Source organism: Melozone crissalis, unplaced genomic scaffold (genome assembly GCF_028551555.1).
Source record: "Melozone crissalis strain CALT ecotype California unplaced genomic scaffold, PUWL_Pcris_2 ptg000019l_1, whole genome shotgun sequence".
Classification (NCBI taxonomy): Eukaryota; Metazoa; Chordata; class Aves; order Passeriformes; family Passerellidae; genus Melozone; species Melozone crissalis.
Genome location: NW_026535797.1, coordinates 2,801,020 through 2,820,899, shown reverse-complemented (window position 1 = coordinate 2,820,899; position 19,880 = coordinate 2,801,020). Strand labels below are relative to the sequence as shown.

Here is a 19,880-nt window from a genome sequence, read left to right as displayed (position 1 = left end):
TCCCTCAGTCCTTCCCTCCTGCCCAGGCTGCAGAGTGGGGATGGAGCAGCACTGACTCCCCTGACCCCAAGGGTGCCCCCAAAACCAGGGTTTGGGATGTGAGTAGGACACAGCCCTCTCTTCTCTCCAGGGAATTTGGCACAGCCCCATTATCCTCCTGTTTTGTAGGAATTGGAAGAGAAGATTGACCTTGACAGACTTTATGACAGCCACAAAAATGTCTCAGTATTTGTATTTCTGAGTCTTTTTATCCTCATGTTATATCAGCATATAAATATCTTCTTTCACTGTTCCTTTCTTTTGGGCTATTCATGTGAGGAGTGGAACTCCTTATTGAGAACTCATGTTTGTGGAGGTTGGAAATAGGTGATCTTTAAGGTCCCTTTCAACCCAAGATTTCTATGATTCTAAGATAAAAAACAGACCAAGAAAGCCGCAGTTTCTCTCTTGATGGTGCTGAACTCTTTCACTCCAAAATGACACAGCCAGAGGTAGCCCTGACCACACAACCTCGACTGCCATTGCTAAAAAACATAGAAAAAACCTTTGTTTCTTAATGCTCATGCTAAATATTTCATTTTTAAACCATAAAACTCTGAGAAATATCTGTACCTTAGAGCCACAGACTGATCCCAATTTACTGTGGCTCTGGTAGCTGAATTGCCATATTTTGGTGTGGTTTAGACCACCTGACTGCCATGGTGCCATTGCAGAAGGAGAAAAACTGCTCCTTCCAGGAAAGTGAAACTTTTTATTTCAATTCTGGTGAAATCCCAACTGTCAGCTGAGGCTGAAATGTTGCAGTACAGCTGCCAGCTCCAGCACTTGCAGATAAACCAGGCTGAGGTCACAGTTTTTTGGCTAAGACACAGCACAGAATTATAATTGCAAGTATATTCTGACAGGTCCCAGCTCTCTGTTTGGGGTTGGTTTGTTTAGATGTGTTTCTCTCTCTGTATTTCCAGCCATTGATTCTACAGAAGCCTGTCAGTTCATTAACAAATCCTGTCAGCTCTTTCCTTTGGCACTGGGAATGGGTTGTTTCCCTGCTAAATTAATCCAGCTCCAATGTCACTTGCACACCAATCAGTGCTCTCATTCAGGGAGGTCGGGCACAAAAGTGGAAACAACAACTTCTTTTCTTTTAACCAAAAAGAGAAAACAAAACATTGCTGAACTCTGAGGCCTCACTGGAGCTGGTCATGGCAGCACTGTGCATGAAGATGGTTACTGCCTGATTTCCAGGGAATTCTGCTGGAACCTTCTCAATCCCAGGGAAAAGCTTTCAGAGTGACCTCCAACACATCCCAACCCATCCTGGGTGCTGGGCCTCCATGAAGATGTGGAAAATGTGCAGGGGGGACAATCAGAGATGACCTAAACCTCTGGAGCTCTCTGGGACCTTAAGGGTTTTGTAGGATAAGATGGAGGCTTATACTGTGGCCTGAGTTGGATTTTGTCTCCTGATAAAATAGAAGAATTTTTACAGAGGGAATAAAAGGCAGCAATGTAACCTCATATATTGCCTTTTTTATATTGCTTTGTTAAGGCTGGGCTATAAACCTGACAAAAAGGAGCATAAAATGATGGGGAAATGAAGAGTGAACCCAGCTCCTCTAAAATATTCCAGCTTTTTCCTTCCATTGCCATGTTCCAATGGACACTGCCAGTGGCCCAGCAGCCACAAGCACACTGATGTCACCCTCACTGCTCCCTCTGCAAAGCTGGACAATGAAATCCTGGCAGAAGGAAACTGTCCAGGACACACCTGGGGTGTTCTTGATGTCCTCAGGGACAAAGCTATTCTCCCTCCATACTCACCCTCATATGCCCTCAGCTTATCTCAGCTTTTTATCCTTCTGTGACATCCCCAGCCTCAGGTACCCACAGGAGTGAGCACTGGGAAAGTTCCCCAGCATCTGTTCACAGTTACATTGCTCTGACATTCATAATTATGACCTTTGTCAGCAGATTATGTAAGCATGAAATTAGCTTTGAAAATCAGTAACTCCTCTGCCTTCACCTGGGTCACTCACATGTTTGAAGTTAAAAGAACACTGAGGAGCTTTGCTGCGTACAGACCTAGCCCTGACAGAGTGCAAAACGTTTCCAGTCCCAGACAAACAGCCAGTAGCCACAGACTGTTCCACTCTCCAGCTCAGATTTAATCTTACAGGGGCTCTGTTTCCCTGACACAGCCATGAACTGCTTCCCTCTGAGACCCACATGCTGCAATCAACTTCCAAGGGATTTCTGAGTGCATACATTACTGTCCCTTGCACACCAGCAGAGCATCAGTATTACACATGTAATGCACCCTAGCCCGGCCAGCTGCTCCAAAAAGTGGTTTATTTTGCAGCTGATGGATGCTTTGCTGATTCTGGAAATCTCTCCATATGACAAGTGTTTCTAAAACATTTAAGGTACTACAGAGCTGAAGGTTCTCAAGAGTGCAATCATCTTTTGCAGCTAAATCGTGGTAAGGAATGTACTTGCAACGTGAGCTTGCTCGCAGGTTTTCTGCCTGTGACAAATTGAATCCAGCACAAAATAATTTTGGGGTTGCAATTACAAATGGGCAGTGCCTGGAAATTAATCACCAAAGTATTTAATGAATATCCACAGAAGTAATCTCAACAGCTGCAAGCCATCGAGATTTCAAACCCTGGGCTGCCAAGTCAGGTACCAGTAACTCTTCCAGAAGTCACTCAGAACATCTTGCTCAGTACATATGAACACATTTTGATGGGTCTAAATATCAGAAAACACCAAACTGACATTCAGTATTTCCACAGATAACAGATGGTTTCACACGTTGCTCCCCACTTGGGGTTGTCTAATGCATCTGAATCGTGTTTTGAAACTTAACTCAAGGTTTGGAAAATCTCTAAGGTTTTCAATAAATGGAGTTTAATGTCAAGACTACTCAAAGCAGCTGTTCCTCCCAATCATGGAAAATCACATCCAGGTTTTTTTTGCATGACCCAATGCAGAAATTATGTAATTTAGGGGTTCCATGCACCTCCACCCCCACCATTCTCCAATGCTTTACACGAAACCACAGAAAGATAACAGCATGCATCTCAGAGCTTTGTGCACTGCCACTTTCTACTCCAGACAAGGTGTTTGTGTTTCTCTCTCCATTTCTACCTGCAGCAGGTGAGTAACGGTTCAATGCTTGCATCTGAGCTCCATGTTCCACACCAATATCAGAAAGAGGGAGCAGGAGTTCATCTGCATCCTTGGAGATTCCCAGGACATAGGGATGGGAACACTGCTCCCTTCCCCAGGTTTTTGATGAGCTTTTCCCACCTCTGGAGTCCAGAACCCACAGGGCCAGCCTGGCCTGCTGCCATCAGATGTTTGCTCTGCAGAAATGCAGGCTCTGATTTCTCTCCTGGGCATTATTTCCCACTCCATGCCCCTGCAGTGTCCCTGGAAGCAGCAGGATGCTCCTGCCCCATCACCTCCTGTGCCAGTGACAGCAAATCCAACACCAGCACTACAAACAGAAGAAACACAACCACAACTTCCACAGACAAGCACAAAGAGCTTGGCACTGTTTTCCCTGGGAAGCACAGCCCAGTCCTGCCGAGCAGTGCCTGGTGTGATTTACAGAAACAAAAACTGACCTACACATGCACACGCTGAGAAAACTTCTGCGTGGACTTGCAACACCCACACCATAATCTCTTAGGAGAATCAAAGTCAGAAAAGAGCAAAATGATTTTGCAAGACCCTGACCAATTTTTCCCTGTGGTTTGGGATCTGTGAAGTGCCTCGTGTGCTACAAATGCCAAACCCAGGCAAGGCTGATGTTCCATTCCCCAACACTGCCTCAAAGCTCCTGCTGGGGTGAGGAACCTCATGTTGTCAACACCACACACAGCTCTTCCAGAAGGCAAACTTTCAGCTGGACACCTCACCAAACTAAAAAACAATCCCAGTTTACCCCAACTGAAGAATAATCATTGATAAATATATTTCTTCAGGAGCAGATCTCAACATCTCCAAATCCACGCAGTCACACAGACGCCTGTGGAGGTAATTTATTGCATTTTCCTGTCCCGCTTCTAAAAGAGGTGGAGATTGCATCTTACAATCTCCTGAATCTGACTTTATTACAGGTAAAAGAGAGTTTGGTATGTTCAGCAAAGCCTGTATTAGCAGTTTTATGGTTTTTTTATGTTTTTATGTTCTTTTAATCGCTGACATGGAATGTAAATAGTTTCCTCAATTGCTGCATACTTCCCATTCCTGCAGGAAGGCACACCCTTCGACAAAGATTAAGAGAATATAAAGTGAAATCCCTGTTAACTAAAGGAATTAAATTTTCCTCTAGTTACTGGAACACAGCAACCTGTGCATGGGGGATCCACACACCCCTCAAGGACAGGTTTCCAACAGCTAAGGGGCATTAAAAATAACACAAAGGAAGCTCAAGATCTGGGATCAATGTTGAATAATAAAGTGAACTGGAATTCATCACAGCTGGGTAACGTTGGGGTTCATCCAAATGACTGGGAATAAAAAGCATCTTGCACTGTTTTACTCCAGAGGACTAAAGAGGTGCCCCATGGTTTTCCATTGATGTCCATCCCCAGCCTCCCCTGGACATTTGCTTTCACAAGCACATTCCTTCCTCCTAACACATCCAACTGCATCGCTCACGTCCACGCTCTCTCTATTAAACTGAAAAAAATACCTTTGTGGCTTTGATTCCCCAGCAGGGGAACCTGCAGAACTCACAGATCCTTGGGAACTGTTATAAAAGGTTTTCCCTGGGTTGAGAGTGATCTTTGGTTTGCCTTTGACAAGCAGCACGCAGTTGTCCTGATCTGGATTCCCACCATATATCCTTGAGATTCTCTCAGGGGAAAACAGAACTTGTCTACTTGCAGGGTAGACAATGATTTGATGGCTTTTTCCATTTGTCATGGACTTCCAGAGCAGTGATTTCATTCTTGTATGGTTTTGGTTTTTACCAGCTCTGCCCATGGGATCACATCTACAGCAGTCCCTGATCCCCCTCTGAAATCTCACGGACATGAGCAGGATTTGCCAAGAGCACATGGAAAAAGGTGCACACAAACACAGGCTCAAGATGCTCAAGCCCAGCATTGGTCCTGGGCTGCAGAAGCAGCACAACCATCCCATCATCAGCCCCTTGCCAGCAGACCCAGAGAGCTCCATTTAACATTCCAGCAGGGGTTAATCTCCAATTATTGACTCTTCACCCCTGATGGACCATAGAGCAGATCATGGCTGCAGACAGCATTAGGAGGGATGAGTTCTCCCCAGAAAATTCCAGAGACTGCAGGATATTCCAGATTACTATAAATAAAAGGCCTTACCACAGGAAAGGAGGACAAATCCAAAAGAAATACACAGGAAAACCCTGAGAGACAACGTGTCCATTTTCATTCCCACATAAATGCACACAACTATAGAGATTCTTGCTCTATCAGCAATGCACAAATACCCATAATCCAAACGAGAACAAAACTGTCTTGTTAGGGGACTCTTTATAGGGGACCAGTAGCAAAGCTGGCCCCAGGTTAATTTTAAACCATCAATTTTAAAATTATAACCTTCCTCCAAGAGTACAAAGTGACCATGCAGCAGGGTACTTACTCATTCCTCTCCAGATCGATGACCAGATGTTTATTTTCAGCTTGAATTACAAACTGCAGCAGTGCTGGGTGGTTCTGAAAAAGGAAAACAGAGTTGGCTGAGTCCAAACCCAGAGCCCATCATCCTGCACCCTGCTCTGCCAGGGAAATGGACACACCATGGAATCAAAGGAAGGCTTGGCTTGGAAGGGGTTTCAAGAGCCATTTAGTTCCCATGGGCAGGGACACCTTCCATTGTCCCTCAGCAGCCTCACAGAGAACAATTCCTTCCTAATATCCAATATGTATTTCAAATTTTTAAGATGTATTTCAAATTTTTAAGATGTATTTCAAGCTTTTCATAAGGCATAATTAAGTTTCATCTTAAAAGAAAGAAGAAGTGGTGTTGTAGAATTAAGGGCATAGAATATCCTGAGTTGAAAGGGACACATAAGGATTGTCAAGTGCAAAAAATGTGAAATATCAATAAAAATATGGTCAACAGTATTATCAAGTATTTCTGTGACAACAACAGACAAAGTATTTATGCATATACAAGTATTGAAGAGAACTTTCTAAACAAGACACCAGCAACAGAGCTCACAGAAATCCCAGTTGCACTCCAGCATAGATCAGGACATCTGGGTTGCATTTTCAAGCACCATCATGACTCTGTGCAATCTTCACACTGCCTTTCCCCTGGTTATAAAACCTCAGTTCTTTTTCATCTCAAGCATGCAAAGATAAACCCAGCAATTTTTGGGTGAGCTGTGAGAGGGGGTCTGGAGCAATGAAGGCCTAAAGACTTGCAGGAAGGGGCAATGCACCTACACAGGCTCTGGAAACTGCACTCCCAAGGAGAAAGCACAGTTTGCAATATGCTGGCTACTCTTGATTCAAAAGACTCAGCGCACATATATTTTAAAACTGTTTACATTTAACTTACATTTCATTAAACAAACTCACTGGATTGTGCGACAGCATTTCCTTGTTTGAAATTCCAACAGTAGCTCCATAAATCAGCTGTTCCCCCATACACTCAAGATGCTTTTCTGGAGATTTGTGTCAGCCAATTGCAGCTAGAATCATTTCAGGGTTCTAGTGTTTAATTGATTTATTGAGAAATGTGTCTGAATTTGTGATTGCTGCAGCAGAGCCCCAGTGGACACTCTGTGACAGACAGAGCATCCCCGTCCTTGGAATGCAGTGATTTTCAAATTGTTTGAAAAATTAGAGATGTTTGTTAAAAAGCAAAATTATTGGGAGGCCGTCATAGACTAAACAAAATTGTTCAAATGAGAAATAGCTGAGAACTCCCCAGTGCTCTGAGGCTTTATTGAGCCCAGGCTGGGAGTGAGATACCATTGCTCTATCCAAAGTGTCCTGCTCGTGAGAATCCAAACGTGCTTTCTCAGCAACAGCATTGAAATTCTGCATCTCTGTGAACTCTGCAGAAACCAGATCCCACTAGAATGCTAAATAAATGCTTCAGACTATCCTTGGCACTCAGCAAACACATGGGAGTCATTTATTGGCATGAATATTTAGAAGCAGTGTTGATTATGACTTCAATATTAGTGCATTGCTTCCAAAGCCCGTGAGATCTACAGAATATGGAGTTTTGAGAGAGCAAACCACAATTAATTACAATATAACACAGTAAATAATTAAGATATTGCAGTGGCACAAATGGATTCTTTTCAGCTGAAGGCCCTCTTAATATGGAAATGACAACTATGTTTATTCATGAGTTCACAGTGGTACTTATTTGACAGTCAATAGATGTTGGTAAAGTTGCAAAGTTAAAAAAGCAGCTGCAGAATAGAACAGGCTGTTACAAGACAAAATCATCTCTCAGAGAATTCCTAAAGCTGAAACTTCTTCTCATGGAGCACAATAATGGCCCCAGTTATGGATGCTGCATTGCTGTGCACAAGACCCAGGTTCAGAATCTTGCTTCACCATCAATTTTTCTTTCAAACAAATGGCTCATTTCCTTCTTTTCCATCTGCGAGGAGATGAGACTATATTTTTTCTTAGTCTGACTGGAATTCATAAGCACAAATACAGCAAAAATTACCCACTGCACAGGTGTTAGGGTGACTGCAAACAGAAACACTTGAAATTATATATTTCTAATGGTAAAGAAAAAATGAGTCTCTTTCAGAAAGGGCATTTGAGGTTTGTGCTTTGGTTTTTCCTCCTCTTTTTTTAATCCATACTCCTGTGAAGTTAATTCAGATATTTTTTTTTTGTTAGGGTTTTTTTGGGGGGTTTCTTGCAGGGGCTGTGGAGTCTTCCCTAAAGTTTTTGCACATTTTTGCCACAACCCCCTAGAAGTTCATTTTCAATTCCATGGAACACTGTGATACCCTCCCCTCAGAATCAATATTTTCAAACCTGAGTCACAGGGTGAAATGGAAATGATGATAAATACAGATATTAGAGCACAGCTTTATATTTTCCACAGAGAAAAATCAAAAAAGCACCTTGTGGTGGTACAGAGCCTCCTGCACAGAATGTTTGAGTGTCACTTGTTCTAAGTCTTCCTTAAGAACCACAAAAATCATTTCTATGCTGGTGCCACAAATTATTCCCACACTGATCCCTTTAAAATTATTGGCTGTGGAAGCCAAGTGGACCTGATGAGAGTGGCCGTATTTAAACCACAATAAAGAATTTTTTAGGGTCCCAGTTTCTTTTCTCTACAGACTCATGTTTTCTACTTCTCTCCTAAAACTGCAGTTTGCTGTTGTCCTTTTTGGTAATTTTTTTTGTGGCATAAGAGAAGATTTTATCAGTGCGCACAAGCTTTTCCCTGATATCCTAAGAGGCCAAACCTCAGGATGATTGAAGTAGGAATCTCCATATCTTTCTCCTCTTATTTAGAGGATTTGCATCCAAAATATGCATAAAATTGTATTAAAAAAAAACAGGAAAAGCATTTTCCCCCCCCCCCCCCCTTAATTTGCTTCTCCCTTGCTTGGAGCTGAGGGGTTTTGAAAAAACTCAATATTCTAAAGGAAATTAGTGAAACATTAAATCAAGGTCAAGCAAGAATTCTCACTGATTAAGCAGATTAAAAAAATAATAAATCAGCACTTGATTAACTAGAAGATGAAGGGACAGCAGCCTATTTCTGAGTCAGAAAAGTTCTGCAGTAAAACTACTTTAACTAGTACATGTTTCATAAGTACTGCTTTTTTTGCTTTTAAAATCACATTGATCCTCAGTGAGAAAAAGAAAAGAAAGGACAGTTTAGGGATTAAGGGCTTCCCCTGTGAACGTGGGAGTGGTGTTTGGAATACTGTCCAATAATAATGATATACAGCTACAAAATAACCCATTTCTATTCCTGAAATACTTGTGGAGAAGATACATTTGGAGATTTGTTCACCTTGGTGGGATGCCCATTCTGAAATCTGAATGCAAAGGATTTGTCACTGAGCAAAATCTTAATTCTTGCTGGATCCCCCTTTCCTTTGGGCTGTGATCCCACTGCAGGGCTCTGAGCTTTTCCCTACTGGAACTGGGAGAGAAGACTCCAAGTAATTTCTTATTACATTTGAAAAGCAGAAAACTGATGGAATGGAGAGTCCTAACATATCTGTCTTTGCAGCTCCCTCTTTATAAAAATAAATGATTTTATTGGATTGAGATGCATGAGTTAGATCACCACGCACAACTTTAAATAAATTCTAGCAATTATATAATGGAAATAAAGGCAAATATCTACAGATAAGGAAAAGAGTAAAAATGAACTCAAAGCAGCAGCATTAATTCATTTGGAAACAGAAATGCATTTTCAGCTGTATCCAGTGTCTAAATCCACTGTTTGAGGATAGAGATCAGCACAAGAAATAGAACCAAAAGGGGTCATTTTGCTTCTCTGGTTTCCAAGTTTTAAATTATATCCTGACAGGGCCAGACTGAAATAGGCAGGTTTGTTTAATCCAGCAGAGTGGTTTCCAGGCCCTCCAGAGCTGGTATTAACTTTGCTAAAGCCAGCCCTGCAACAGGCTCAGCTTTGCCTGGGCCCAAGGTGACCTTGGCCCATGCAGTGCTGAAATGGGTAAAAATTGGTAAGATAGAAAGAAAAAAAAAGGTAATTAAAAGGAGAATTATGGCTTGTAATTAGCTGTATGCAGTGTGGCTCCTGACATTCCACAGGGAGCTAAATAAAAACTGTCCCCTCACAGGGGGTCACCTTTCATAACTACCTGCCTGGCCTTCATTTGAGGACACAGAAACTACATTGAGTCCAACCAGAGTCAATGATTGGACAGACAAAGGATTCTACCAAGGGGTCATACGGCAGCATTTTTTCATCCACAGTTTTAAACTGTGCTAAAACCACAGATGGTTGCTGTCTGAGCAAGGCCCACTTTGGGGAGAGCCCACCTGGAGCAGCGAGTCCAGCTCTGGGGCAGGACACAGACATGGAGCTGCTGGAGAAAGTCCTCATCACCATCACAAAGGTCATGAGGGAGATGGAGCCAGGCTGAGAAATCTGGGAGTGTTCACCTGGAAAAGGCTCCAGGGAGAGCTCAGAGCCCTTCCAAAGCCTGAAGGGGCTGCAGGAGAGCTGGAGAGGGACTGGGGACAGGGCATGGAGGGACACTGTGGGAATCAGAAAAACAGAAAATCCCACAGACACTGAAGGGTTTGATCTGCAGCCTTGGATTGATGTTAAAATACAATACACAGATCTTTAGCACAAAAATCATAAACTCCTACCTCTATAGTTGTAAGTAAGAATCTGCCTGAAGTGAGTGAGGAACTGCACTGATGAGATGGTGAAGCGTTTATAATGCAGGGGTGGGGCTGAATGGAATGAGCTGAGAGTTCAGAAGTTAGAACAGAAGCAGATGTGTGCCTGTGAGACAGAGCCCATTGGACAAAAGCATCCTCAGTGCAGCAGAAGTGAGTAAAGGTGATGGGTCAGAAAAGTAAAATAAACCCTGTGGCAGCTGTCCATGGGGTTAGAAAGTTCTAGATTGCCTTGTAACAAAGAACTTGTGACTGCTCTGAGCTATGGCAGAATGCCTGCTCCTCTGAAATCTCAGGGACTCTGAGACTGATGTTTGTCTGAGCAATAAATCATTCTTAGCCTGAAAACTGCCCCATCCCTTCATTTCTAGTGGTGACAATGATAGGACAGGACACAGGGAATGGCTTCCACTGCCGCAGGGCAGGGATGGATGAGATTTTGGGGAGAAAAATCTTCCCTGTGAGGGTGAGCAGGCCCTGGCACAGGTGCCCAGAGCAGCTGTGGCTGCCCCTGGATCCCTGGGAGTGCCAAGGCCAGGCTGGACACTGGGGCTGGAGCACCTGGGACAGTGGGAGGTGTCCCTGACCATGGCAGGGGCACTGCACTATACTTCCTTTAAGGTCCCCACATGACCTCTAACGTCCCTTTCAACCCAAACCTTCCTGTGATTCCATGATCCCATGTACATTCTCCTCTATACTCTTAAAACCAGAAATTCCAGCACAAAAAATAAAGGTGGTGAGATTATTATCTCCTAAACACAGCTCTGGAAATTAAGGACCTTTGAGATTTATCAGGTAGTCACATTCCACACAAACACAGGTTTTTTCTTGGATCAGAAGAGTTAACACCAGGAATTAGAAACTGCATAACTGGGGAAAGACTCCATTATTTCCAGCAGGGAAAAATTCCATGCCATTTTCTGCTATCTATATGAAAATACCTTTTATTTCCCTCGTTTATCACACACTGACATTCTGCATTAGTGCTAAAAGGTGTATTTACAGTATCAGATCTTTGGGCTGATATTATTCCTCTACTATCTATAAGACACAAAAAGGGAGAAGCTGGGAAATCTATAAGAAATAAAGTCACTCAGGGAATCTTACCATGGAAACTGGAACTCAATCCAACAAATGCAAGCTGTCTACAAAAAATATACATTTAAGATAATTACAACCTGCAACAAATGCTGTAAATTGAATGCAATGCTTTTAAATCCATAAATATTTCCTGGATTTCTTTTGGCCGCAGTTTAGAAGTGAACACAAAGTGCAACATTTTCTGCAAACACCTCCAAGACTAAGCAATATTTCATGTGCAAGACATGAAAACCATAAACATGTAATTCTTATGGTTTTGCAGGTTCCTGGGGGCAGCAAATTCAGCTGTGCTTTGCCTGCTCTCAGATGAGAAGGATGTATCCCTGTGGCTGCTTATAATGAGCACCAGCTAAGAGAACAGAGCCTTTTGCAGTTGTTTTTTTATTTTCTTTAATGGCTTAGCAAAGACTCCCAAGCCCTTAACAAATTGGCTGAGCCAGTCCAATAATGCAGGAAACCAAAGAACTTGCAAGTTTGTCCCCAAGTTTATTTTAAAGAGATTATGTGAAACCAGAATGATCAGATTTTTGCTTTCTTGCTGGCTGTATAGAGAGATGCAAGATTCCTCTATCTGGAAGACACAATAGCTAAATTTGGGGTTTTTAGATTTTATTTTAGTCTTCCTTTTCTTAACTCCTATAGCAAATTGCAACTGCTGCTTGGAAATAATCAGGCCTTTCCATCCTCTCATTTTCCTGCTCCCCACACTGCCATATTATAAATTGGTGGAAGATTTAATTTATATTTGTGTATATTTAGATATATATAATTTTATATATTTTTAAATTTTCATATACATATATCATATATATGATAACTATATTTATATTATATATATCATATCAGTATATATTTATATATTATACAATTTTTTCATATTTTATATATATCATATAATATATAAAATATGAAATTATATCTATTATTATATATTATATAAAATATAAAATAAAATAAATATTATATATGTAATGTATATATTTTATATATAATATATATAAAAGGGAAATATTATATATAATATATATTTAATATATAAAATATATATAATGTATAATATAACATATAATATGTATTATATAAAATACATATTCTGTATTTATTATATATCATATGTATTTTTATATATAATATATATATATTATAAAATATATAAAATGTATATATTTTTTAAAACTTTCTGCCCCACACAATGTGGCAGAACCTATGGCAGATGAGCTCCTAAAGCAACTTTTCTGCTCCATCCCTGGCTTCCTTACAGGAATCATGGAATGATTCAATGGATTTCAGCTGGAAGGAATTTGAAGGAATCTTTAAAGATGACCAGTCCAATTCCCCTGTACTGAGCAGGAAAACCTTCCACCAGCTGGAATAAAACCCCACCATGGAGCTCATGGGATGCAGATAAAATAGAAGCACTTGGGAACGACCCTAATTTGGGAAACTTCTCTTCATAATGAAAAGCACTTTCAATTAAAATGACAAATCTCAATATTTCTGTGTGCTGCCCCTGCAGCAGTGCCAGTGCCAGCCTCTGCCCATCAGGTTGTTCGGCAGCATCTGCTGAAGCTCCTGTCAATCTCCACATCTGTCTTTTAAATTCCCAGCTCCCTGCTCACTGTTGGAGCCCCAGGATCCCTATCCAGAGTTAAAAATCCAAGCAAACAACGCTCAAGAAAGAGGAAACCCAGAAGTTCACTGTGCCAGACCAAAATCAATAAAATTACAGAGCTCCAGCTCCCCATTTCCTGCTTTCCATGCAGGAATACAAAGCTAATGACTGCTCCTGGAAAGGGAAAACATGCTTACAACTTAGCTACATCCTTTCTGTGAGTTATTCCTGATTTACATTTTTTTAAAAATCAAAGGCGAACCAGGCTAAAACATGTTTAAAATGTCATAACACCAAGCAGCAAATATTTTAGGAGCAGATCCAAAATAATTGGTTTGATGTTTGAAAGAAATCTGCACCTTGTCAGGCTGAATTATGTTGTGAATTTATTCAGTATCAATAAAAAGTCAGGCATAAAACCTGAATTCAGCCTTTACACCATATTTTCATTATCAAGGACTGAGGTTACACTAAAATATATTGAGGTGCATTTAACCAGCTAAAAAGGGATTAGCAGAAAATTTTCAGCTTTATACTTTAAAAAACAAAGTAAAATAAATTCTTTTTTTTTTAAATTGAATCTAAGCAGTGCAAATAGGGCAGCCTTGGCTTTTTCAGCAGCTCTCCAATTATCCTCTGAACTACGTCAGTTAAAACCAGGTCAAAAATCAGTATTCCCTTTTCAGTACAAACCTTGCAACAACAAAAAAAAAATCTTTGAAAGATTTTCAAAAACAAACTCTGAGAGAACAAACAAGGGTGAATTATGAAGAGGGGAACTGGTGCTGCCAACACTTTGAAAGAGCTGATGGGGAGCGAGCTGTGGGATCCTCCAGCTCAGGATGTGGGCTGGGAAGGGATGGAGCTGGAACACAAAGCAGCCAGGGCAGGCAGGGGAGCCTTTCCTGAGCCTCTGCAGCAGCCTGGGTGCAAAGCAGCCCAGGGCAGCCTTGGTGGGCATTTACTGTCCTTCCCTGAGTGCCTGCTGACCTGTGGGAGAGGGCATTCCTTGGGCCACAAAAAAAGGGAAGAAAGGACAATGCAACAGGATGTGGTTTTGACTCAATGGGAATGACTGCACTGAAGTGTGAACTCGATTTTGTAGTAAGAACAAGCAATAAAAATAATAATAAAATACGCGTGCTTTCAGCCAGCCCTCATTTACTGCAGTGTATCCCAAACACAACATCTCTGTCAAGGGTCATTTCCACAAATCTATCCAAGATCCCCAGGTTTGCTCATGCAGGTACTGAAGTGACTCCATGGAGTGCAGGACCTCCCATCCAGCCCAGCAGGACCAGCAGCAGGATCTCAGCTTGGAAGCAGGACAAGAGCAGCAGAGCTGCTGAATCGCAGCCTGAAGGAAGGGTGTGTTTGCTATCCCACCCCATCCCATCCCATCCCATCCCATCCCATCCCATCCCATCCCATCCCATCCCATCCCATCCCATCCCATCCCCTAAACTGACCAGAGCCCTGCCTGTCCTCTGACACCCCGAGGAGGTGGCCAAGAGCTTGATTGATTGCACCAATAGAAATTTGAGTTTTTTAAAGACCTGGAAATAAGAAATAGAGGAGGGGAAAACAGCGAAACAACTCGTTGAAGAGCCTAGTTAAAAAATGTGCAAAAAAAAATGAATCATCCCCTATATTTCTTTTCCTTACTGTATTCACAAAATCACAGCTTGGGTTGGGTGGAAAAGGAACTTAAAGCTCATCCAGTGCCACCCCTGCCATGGCAGGGACACCTTCACTGTCCCAGGCTGCTCCAAGCCCCAGTGTCCAACCTGGCCTTGGACATTCCAGAGATGTTGCCCCAAAAACTCAAAGTGGAAATACCCTGTGAGTTTCTGGGGAAGTGTCTGGGTGGCCTTACATTCAGAAAAGGCAACTGGACACCACACAGCCTGAGAGATTTGAGAAGCTCATGGCAGCTCCTGCTCGTGGCTGCTTTTACTGTCACCTCTGTACCACGATGGGTCACTCTGTTATACAGATATTTAACACCTGAAAATTTCCAGCCTGGGTTCAGACATTTTTTCCCCTGCCTCCAAAGCAGCCCAGAAGCTGGCCCAGGAATGAAAGAAGCTGGAATTGGCTGAAAGGCAAGGCACAGTCATTACCCAGTATTTACACTGCACATATGAATCACAACTGTTGCTGTGCTATCAAACAGATGGGAGCAGAAAGCACCTCTTGGTTGGAATCCATTATGTGCTGCTTAAACAATGCTTGGTGCAAGGCTGTGCAAAGAAAACAAACATGCCTGGGCTGGAGAAAATTGTCACAAAACACAAGTTAATAGCGCTGGCAGGCAGGAAGCAATTCACTGGGGCTGGGCTGCCTTGGTTATGGAGCAGAGCTCGCTGCAGACAGTCCTTTGCAATTTGGGTAATTGTGATGGGAGTGAGCAGCTGCTGAGATTTGCCAGTTTGAAATGGATGTGGACTTCTTTGAGGATCGTGCAGTGCAAATGCAGTGGATCCCCTTTGGGTTGCTCCTGTCTGGAAAAGTAAAATTCCTCCTCTTTGTCAGGACACTGGGGGCTGTGACCTCCTTTTACCAGAAGTTTGATTACAACATCACATTTTCCCCATGTGCTCAAAAAGCCAAGGTCAAGCATGGACCATGTCAAAGGCTTCATCAGCTCGTTACCAGTGTAATTATATTTTCTGCACCTTACTCCCTTTGTCCCACCATGCTTCCTGAGGGTATTCCCAGCTAATGCCTCTGCATTTCCCACCCACACATCCACTGTTCCAGAACAGAGCTGGAGCTGAGCAGCCAGCCTGACCCTCCTTGGAAACATCCCCCTTCCACACACGGAATTATTGCAGCCATCACTTGTGGGGAGCCCAGGACGTGCTGTGCACTGTGGGGAGGAGATTTATGGTGATAATTACTACAGAATTTACAAAGATAAGAAATGACCTGTCCTCCAGGTGCTATCTGCTCTGTTCCTCTGCCTTGGGAGGGCACAAGCAGGTGAGCCCCAGGTGTCACACAGGGGTTGTGACATAAGGTGTGTGTGTCTGCTGGGGGAGCAGCAGAACAGAATGGGATTTCAGGGATAATACAAAATAAAATCCATTCTGAAATGTCAGAGTCATTACCTGAGCCACTCCTTTCACCTCTCGGTGTCACCTGCAGCAGTGCCAGGACAGAGGTTTCCCCCCAACCACCTGGAAGGGTTACAAAGCCATGGAAAATCAACCCCAAAATCCCATTCCAAAGGTTCAGCAAACTGCCACAGGGAGAAATAATGAGGAATTCAGTAGGAATTGTGTCCACTGAGACACAAACAGAGGTGGCCACCCATTTCCCTGAACTGGAAGACAACTCTTCAAGAAATCCCATAAATTTTCCTATCACTGAAAGAGGGTTTCAGATGCTTTTTGTTTCCCGTCAATACAAATCTGGCTGGGCTCAGTGAGTTCTATTGAATGCACATGTATCTCCTTCAAGCCACATTTCATGCTCTCCAAACATCTCTCTCTAAATTAAATCCTTTCATATTCCTTGAAAAGCACAGTTCTTAATTAGGAAAGAGTTCTGATTTTCCATTTTCATTAATTCATTCGATTTCAAGATTTTGAAGCCAAAGTAATTGCAACTAAGTGAAACTTACTGAAAGGCAAAAAGATACAATCAGTTTCAGACAATGAGAAAATTAAGGATTTTTTTTGAATGCAAGGGCTGGTCTAAATGTCCTGGCTAAACTGAATTCTCAACAATGCTACAATCTCCAGAGAAGCAATGATAGATGTTTTGACTCTCTGAATGAACTCCGAGGGTTGGCTAGATTAATGCTTGAATTACTTAATTTATTTGGCTTAATTTATATGCTGTTCTTCACTTTCAGAGCCTCCCTCTCCCCCCCATCACAGAGCTGCACTGCACCAGGCCTGTGCCAAGATCTCTGAGCTCAGGCTGTGTTCTCCATGAACATCCTTCCCTATTTGTGGCTCTGATTAAATCTCCTGCGCTAATTTGTTATTGCGCTCCTCGATCTGCTCCTGGATTCCAGTTCCCCTCTGCATCCCCAGCACTGGAATGCACAGCAGTTCTGAGGGGTTGGGGTCTCATTTCCACTCTTTCAAACCCCAGTTTGTCTCTGATGGTCTTTCCAAGGTGATGAATGCCTTATACAAAGGCAGATAAAATATTCGTATTTTTTAAACTAATGAAAAGGGCGATTTCACCCCACTCTTGGGCTACTCAAGATAACTTGACAAACTTCCCAAAGCTGTACTTCCAAGACACATGAATCATTTTTATATCCTGGAATGTGCCCTAAGAGAAAGAAGGAGCTGAAGATTTCCTAGTAATGTAAATTATCCTGGAACCTGGGGGCAGCATCTCACATTTTTCTGCTTAATTAGAAAGAGACTTTGCCCAGAGATACCCCACCTATACAGTGACATTCTTGGAGAAAACAAATGGCACGAAGGAGTGTGGAAAGCACAGTAAATTTATCTCAGAAAGCTCATCCTGGAACAAAAACACATGTGCTGTTCTGACTGATACCCCCGGGTTTAAAGTATTAATGACCAATATATTTCTTGCCACAAAGGTAAAGACAAAACACAGATAAAAACGTTGTTACCATTAATATCCACACAAGAAAAAAAAAAAAAACCTGTATACAAAAGTATCTATTCAGCATAATATGTATTTTAAGATATCTAAATTTGTTATAAACTTCATTAGGCATCTAGCTACTCTTGGAGATAATTTAAGTATTTTCAATTGCAATCTGAGCTTATAGAAAATATGTTTCTTTTCACATTACCCATCTGTTCCATAAGAATAAGCTATAAAAAAATATTTCTAGAACAACTTCTTCCATGACATATTAGATAAACCCGTGGCTCTCAAAAAATAACCCCTGGATCAAGGTTATATAAATTGATATTAAAGCTCAGCAAAGATCTGCTTTACAGTAAATCATGGAGAAATAGGACAGCCTTTCTCCATCGAAGGGCACAAGGTAAATAACTGAAGAGGAGGTAAAAACAGATAATCAATTATTTCAGTTGGTTTCAGGGTTACTGCTGAAATTTTCAGCCCCTTAGAGAAAACCCAAAAATCAATAGAGCACAGAATTTTGAGATAACAAAGAATGAAACATCTCAAAGGCATTTGCAACACGTGATAAAAGCAAAGTCTGCTCTCACCTTCAGAGTGCAAATGAACAGGAAAATTCCTGAGTCTGCTCTGGGCTGACTGCACGGGGGGGGGAAAGAGGGAAAAATCCTGCAGAAGGCTCAGGGAACATCTCCATTTCCCACCCTCAGCCCACGGAGCAGAGCATCCCAGAAAGAACCAGCAGGAACAGAACTCTGCAGCTCAGCAGGAATCCAGTGTCCATAGGGATGAGGGAAAATTTGACTCTTAGGAACCTGGGAATAATGGGAGAAAGCAGCAGTGGCCCTGCAGCTGAGATGAGGAGCAAGCAGAGCTATAAACTAAAAACTTCATTTCAATTGTTCTTTATGGAATCAGATCTATTCCCAAGATCCTTCTGTGCAAAACCTGAGCATCCCATCCAGAGAGAGGACACTTTACCCACCCTCCTGGACAGCTCTCGGTTGCTAACAGACCCTTCAGTCCTGTATTTATGGTGTTTCTCCCTCTTTTCACTCCATCATTTCTATAATCCTACTCTACTTCTGCTCCCATCCCCAAAACCAGAAGCCAATGACTTGGCACAGGTAGGAGAGAGCTGCAGCACAACACAAAATTTAACAAGACCTTCCAGAATATTAAATATCCCAACCTCCATGGCATCCTGATCCACTTCTCTGATTTCAGTGTCTTCCCTTGAAATAAAACCAAAATTTAATATTACAAAAGGCTGAATTTCTTCTAAAGAATTCTCTTTCTCTTCACCCAACTGAGAAAGGAGCTTATGTTTTAATTGTCTAGGTCTTATTTAATCTGGGTCCAAGTTGTACAAAGCCAATAATTACAGGAGAAAGAAAAGCTGTTGGGTACTCATTTTCTACCCTCAGCAGGAAAGTGTTCCCTATGAAGTTTCAGGTATCTAAAAATGCAGAAAAATACTAATTTTATCCCTTGTTTAGCAGAGATGGGAAAGCTCCCAAAGGAGGTTTCCATGAAGCAGAAGGAACGATCTCCACTTTGCACTCAATCATAGAAAACGTGGCTTATGGGACCTCAGAGGTGCCTGCCCAGCAACCTCATAGGAAAAGTGTTCCTATGAAGTTTCAGGTATCTAAAAATGCAGAAAAATCCAAATTTTATCCCTCTATAGCAGAGATGGCAAAGTTCACAAAGGACATTTCCATGAAGCAGAAGCAACAATCTCCACCTTGCATTCAATCATAGAAAATGTGGTTTATGGCACCTCAAAGGTTCCCGCCCAGGAACCTCAGAGGAAAAGTGTCCCCTATGAAGTTTCAGGTATCTAAAAATCCAGAAAAATCCAAATCTCATCCCTTGTAAGGCAGAGATGGCAAAGTTCACAAAGGAGGTTTCCATGAAGCAGAAGGAACGATCTCCACTTTGCAGCCAATCATAGAAAATGTGGATTTTGGGACCTCAGAGGTTCCTGCCCAGGAACCCCAGAGGAAAAGTGTTCCCTATGAAGTTTCAGGTATCTAAAAATGCAGAAAAATCCAGATTTTATCCCTTGTTTAGCAAAGATAGCAAAGCTCTCAAAGGAGGTTTCCATGAAGCAGAAGGAGCAGTCTCCATCTTGCACTCAATCATAGAAAACGTGGCTTAGGAGACCTCAGAGGTTCCTGCCCAGCAACCTC

The 19,880-nt window shown here is 42.1% G+C and overlaps 1 protein-coding gene across 1 annotated transcript in view; it reads right to left on the bottom strand.

The window, feature by feature from the left end:
* ADAM12 (ADAM metallopeptidase domain 12) overlaps positions 1-19,880 on the bottom strand; it is a 182,216-nt gene that overhangs the window by 126,976 nt on the left and 35,360 nt on the right. The window contains exon 3 of the mRNA XM_054277234.1: positions 5,635-5,708. Within this exon, the coding sequence (XP_054133209.1) occupies positions 5,635-5,708 (74 nt within the window). The remainder of the gene's footprint in view (positions 1-5,634; positions 5,709-19,880) is intronic.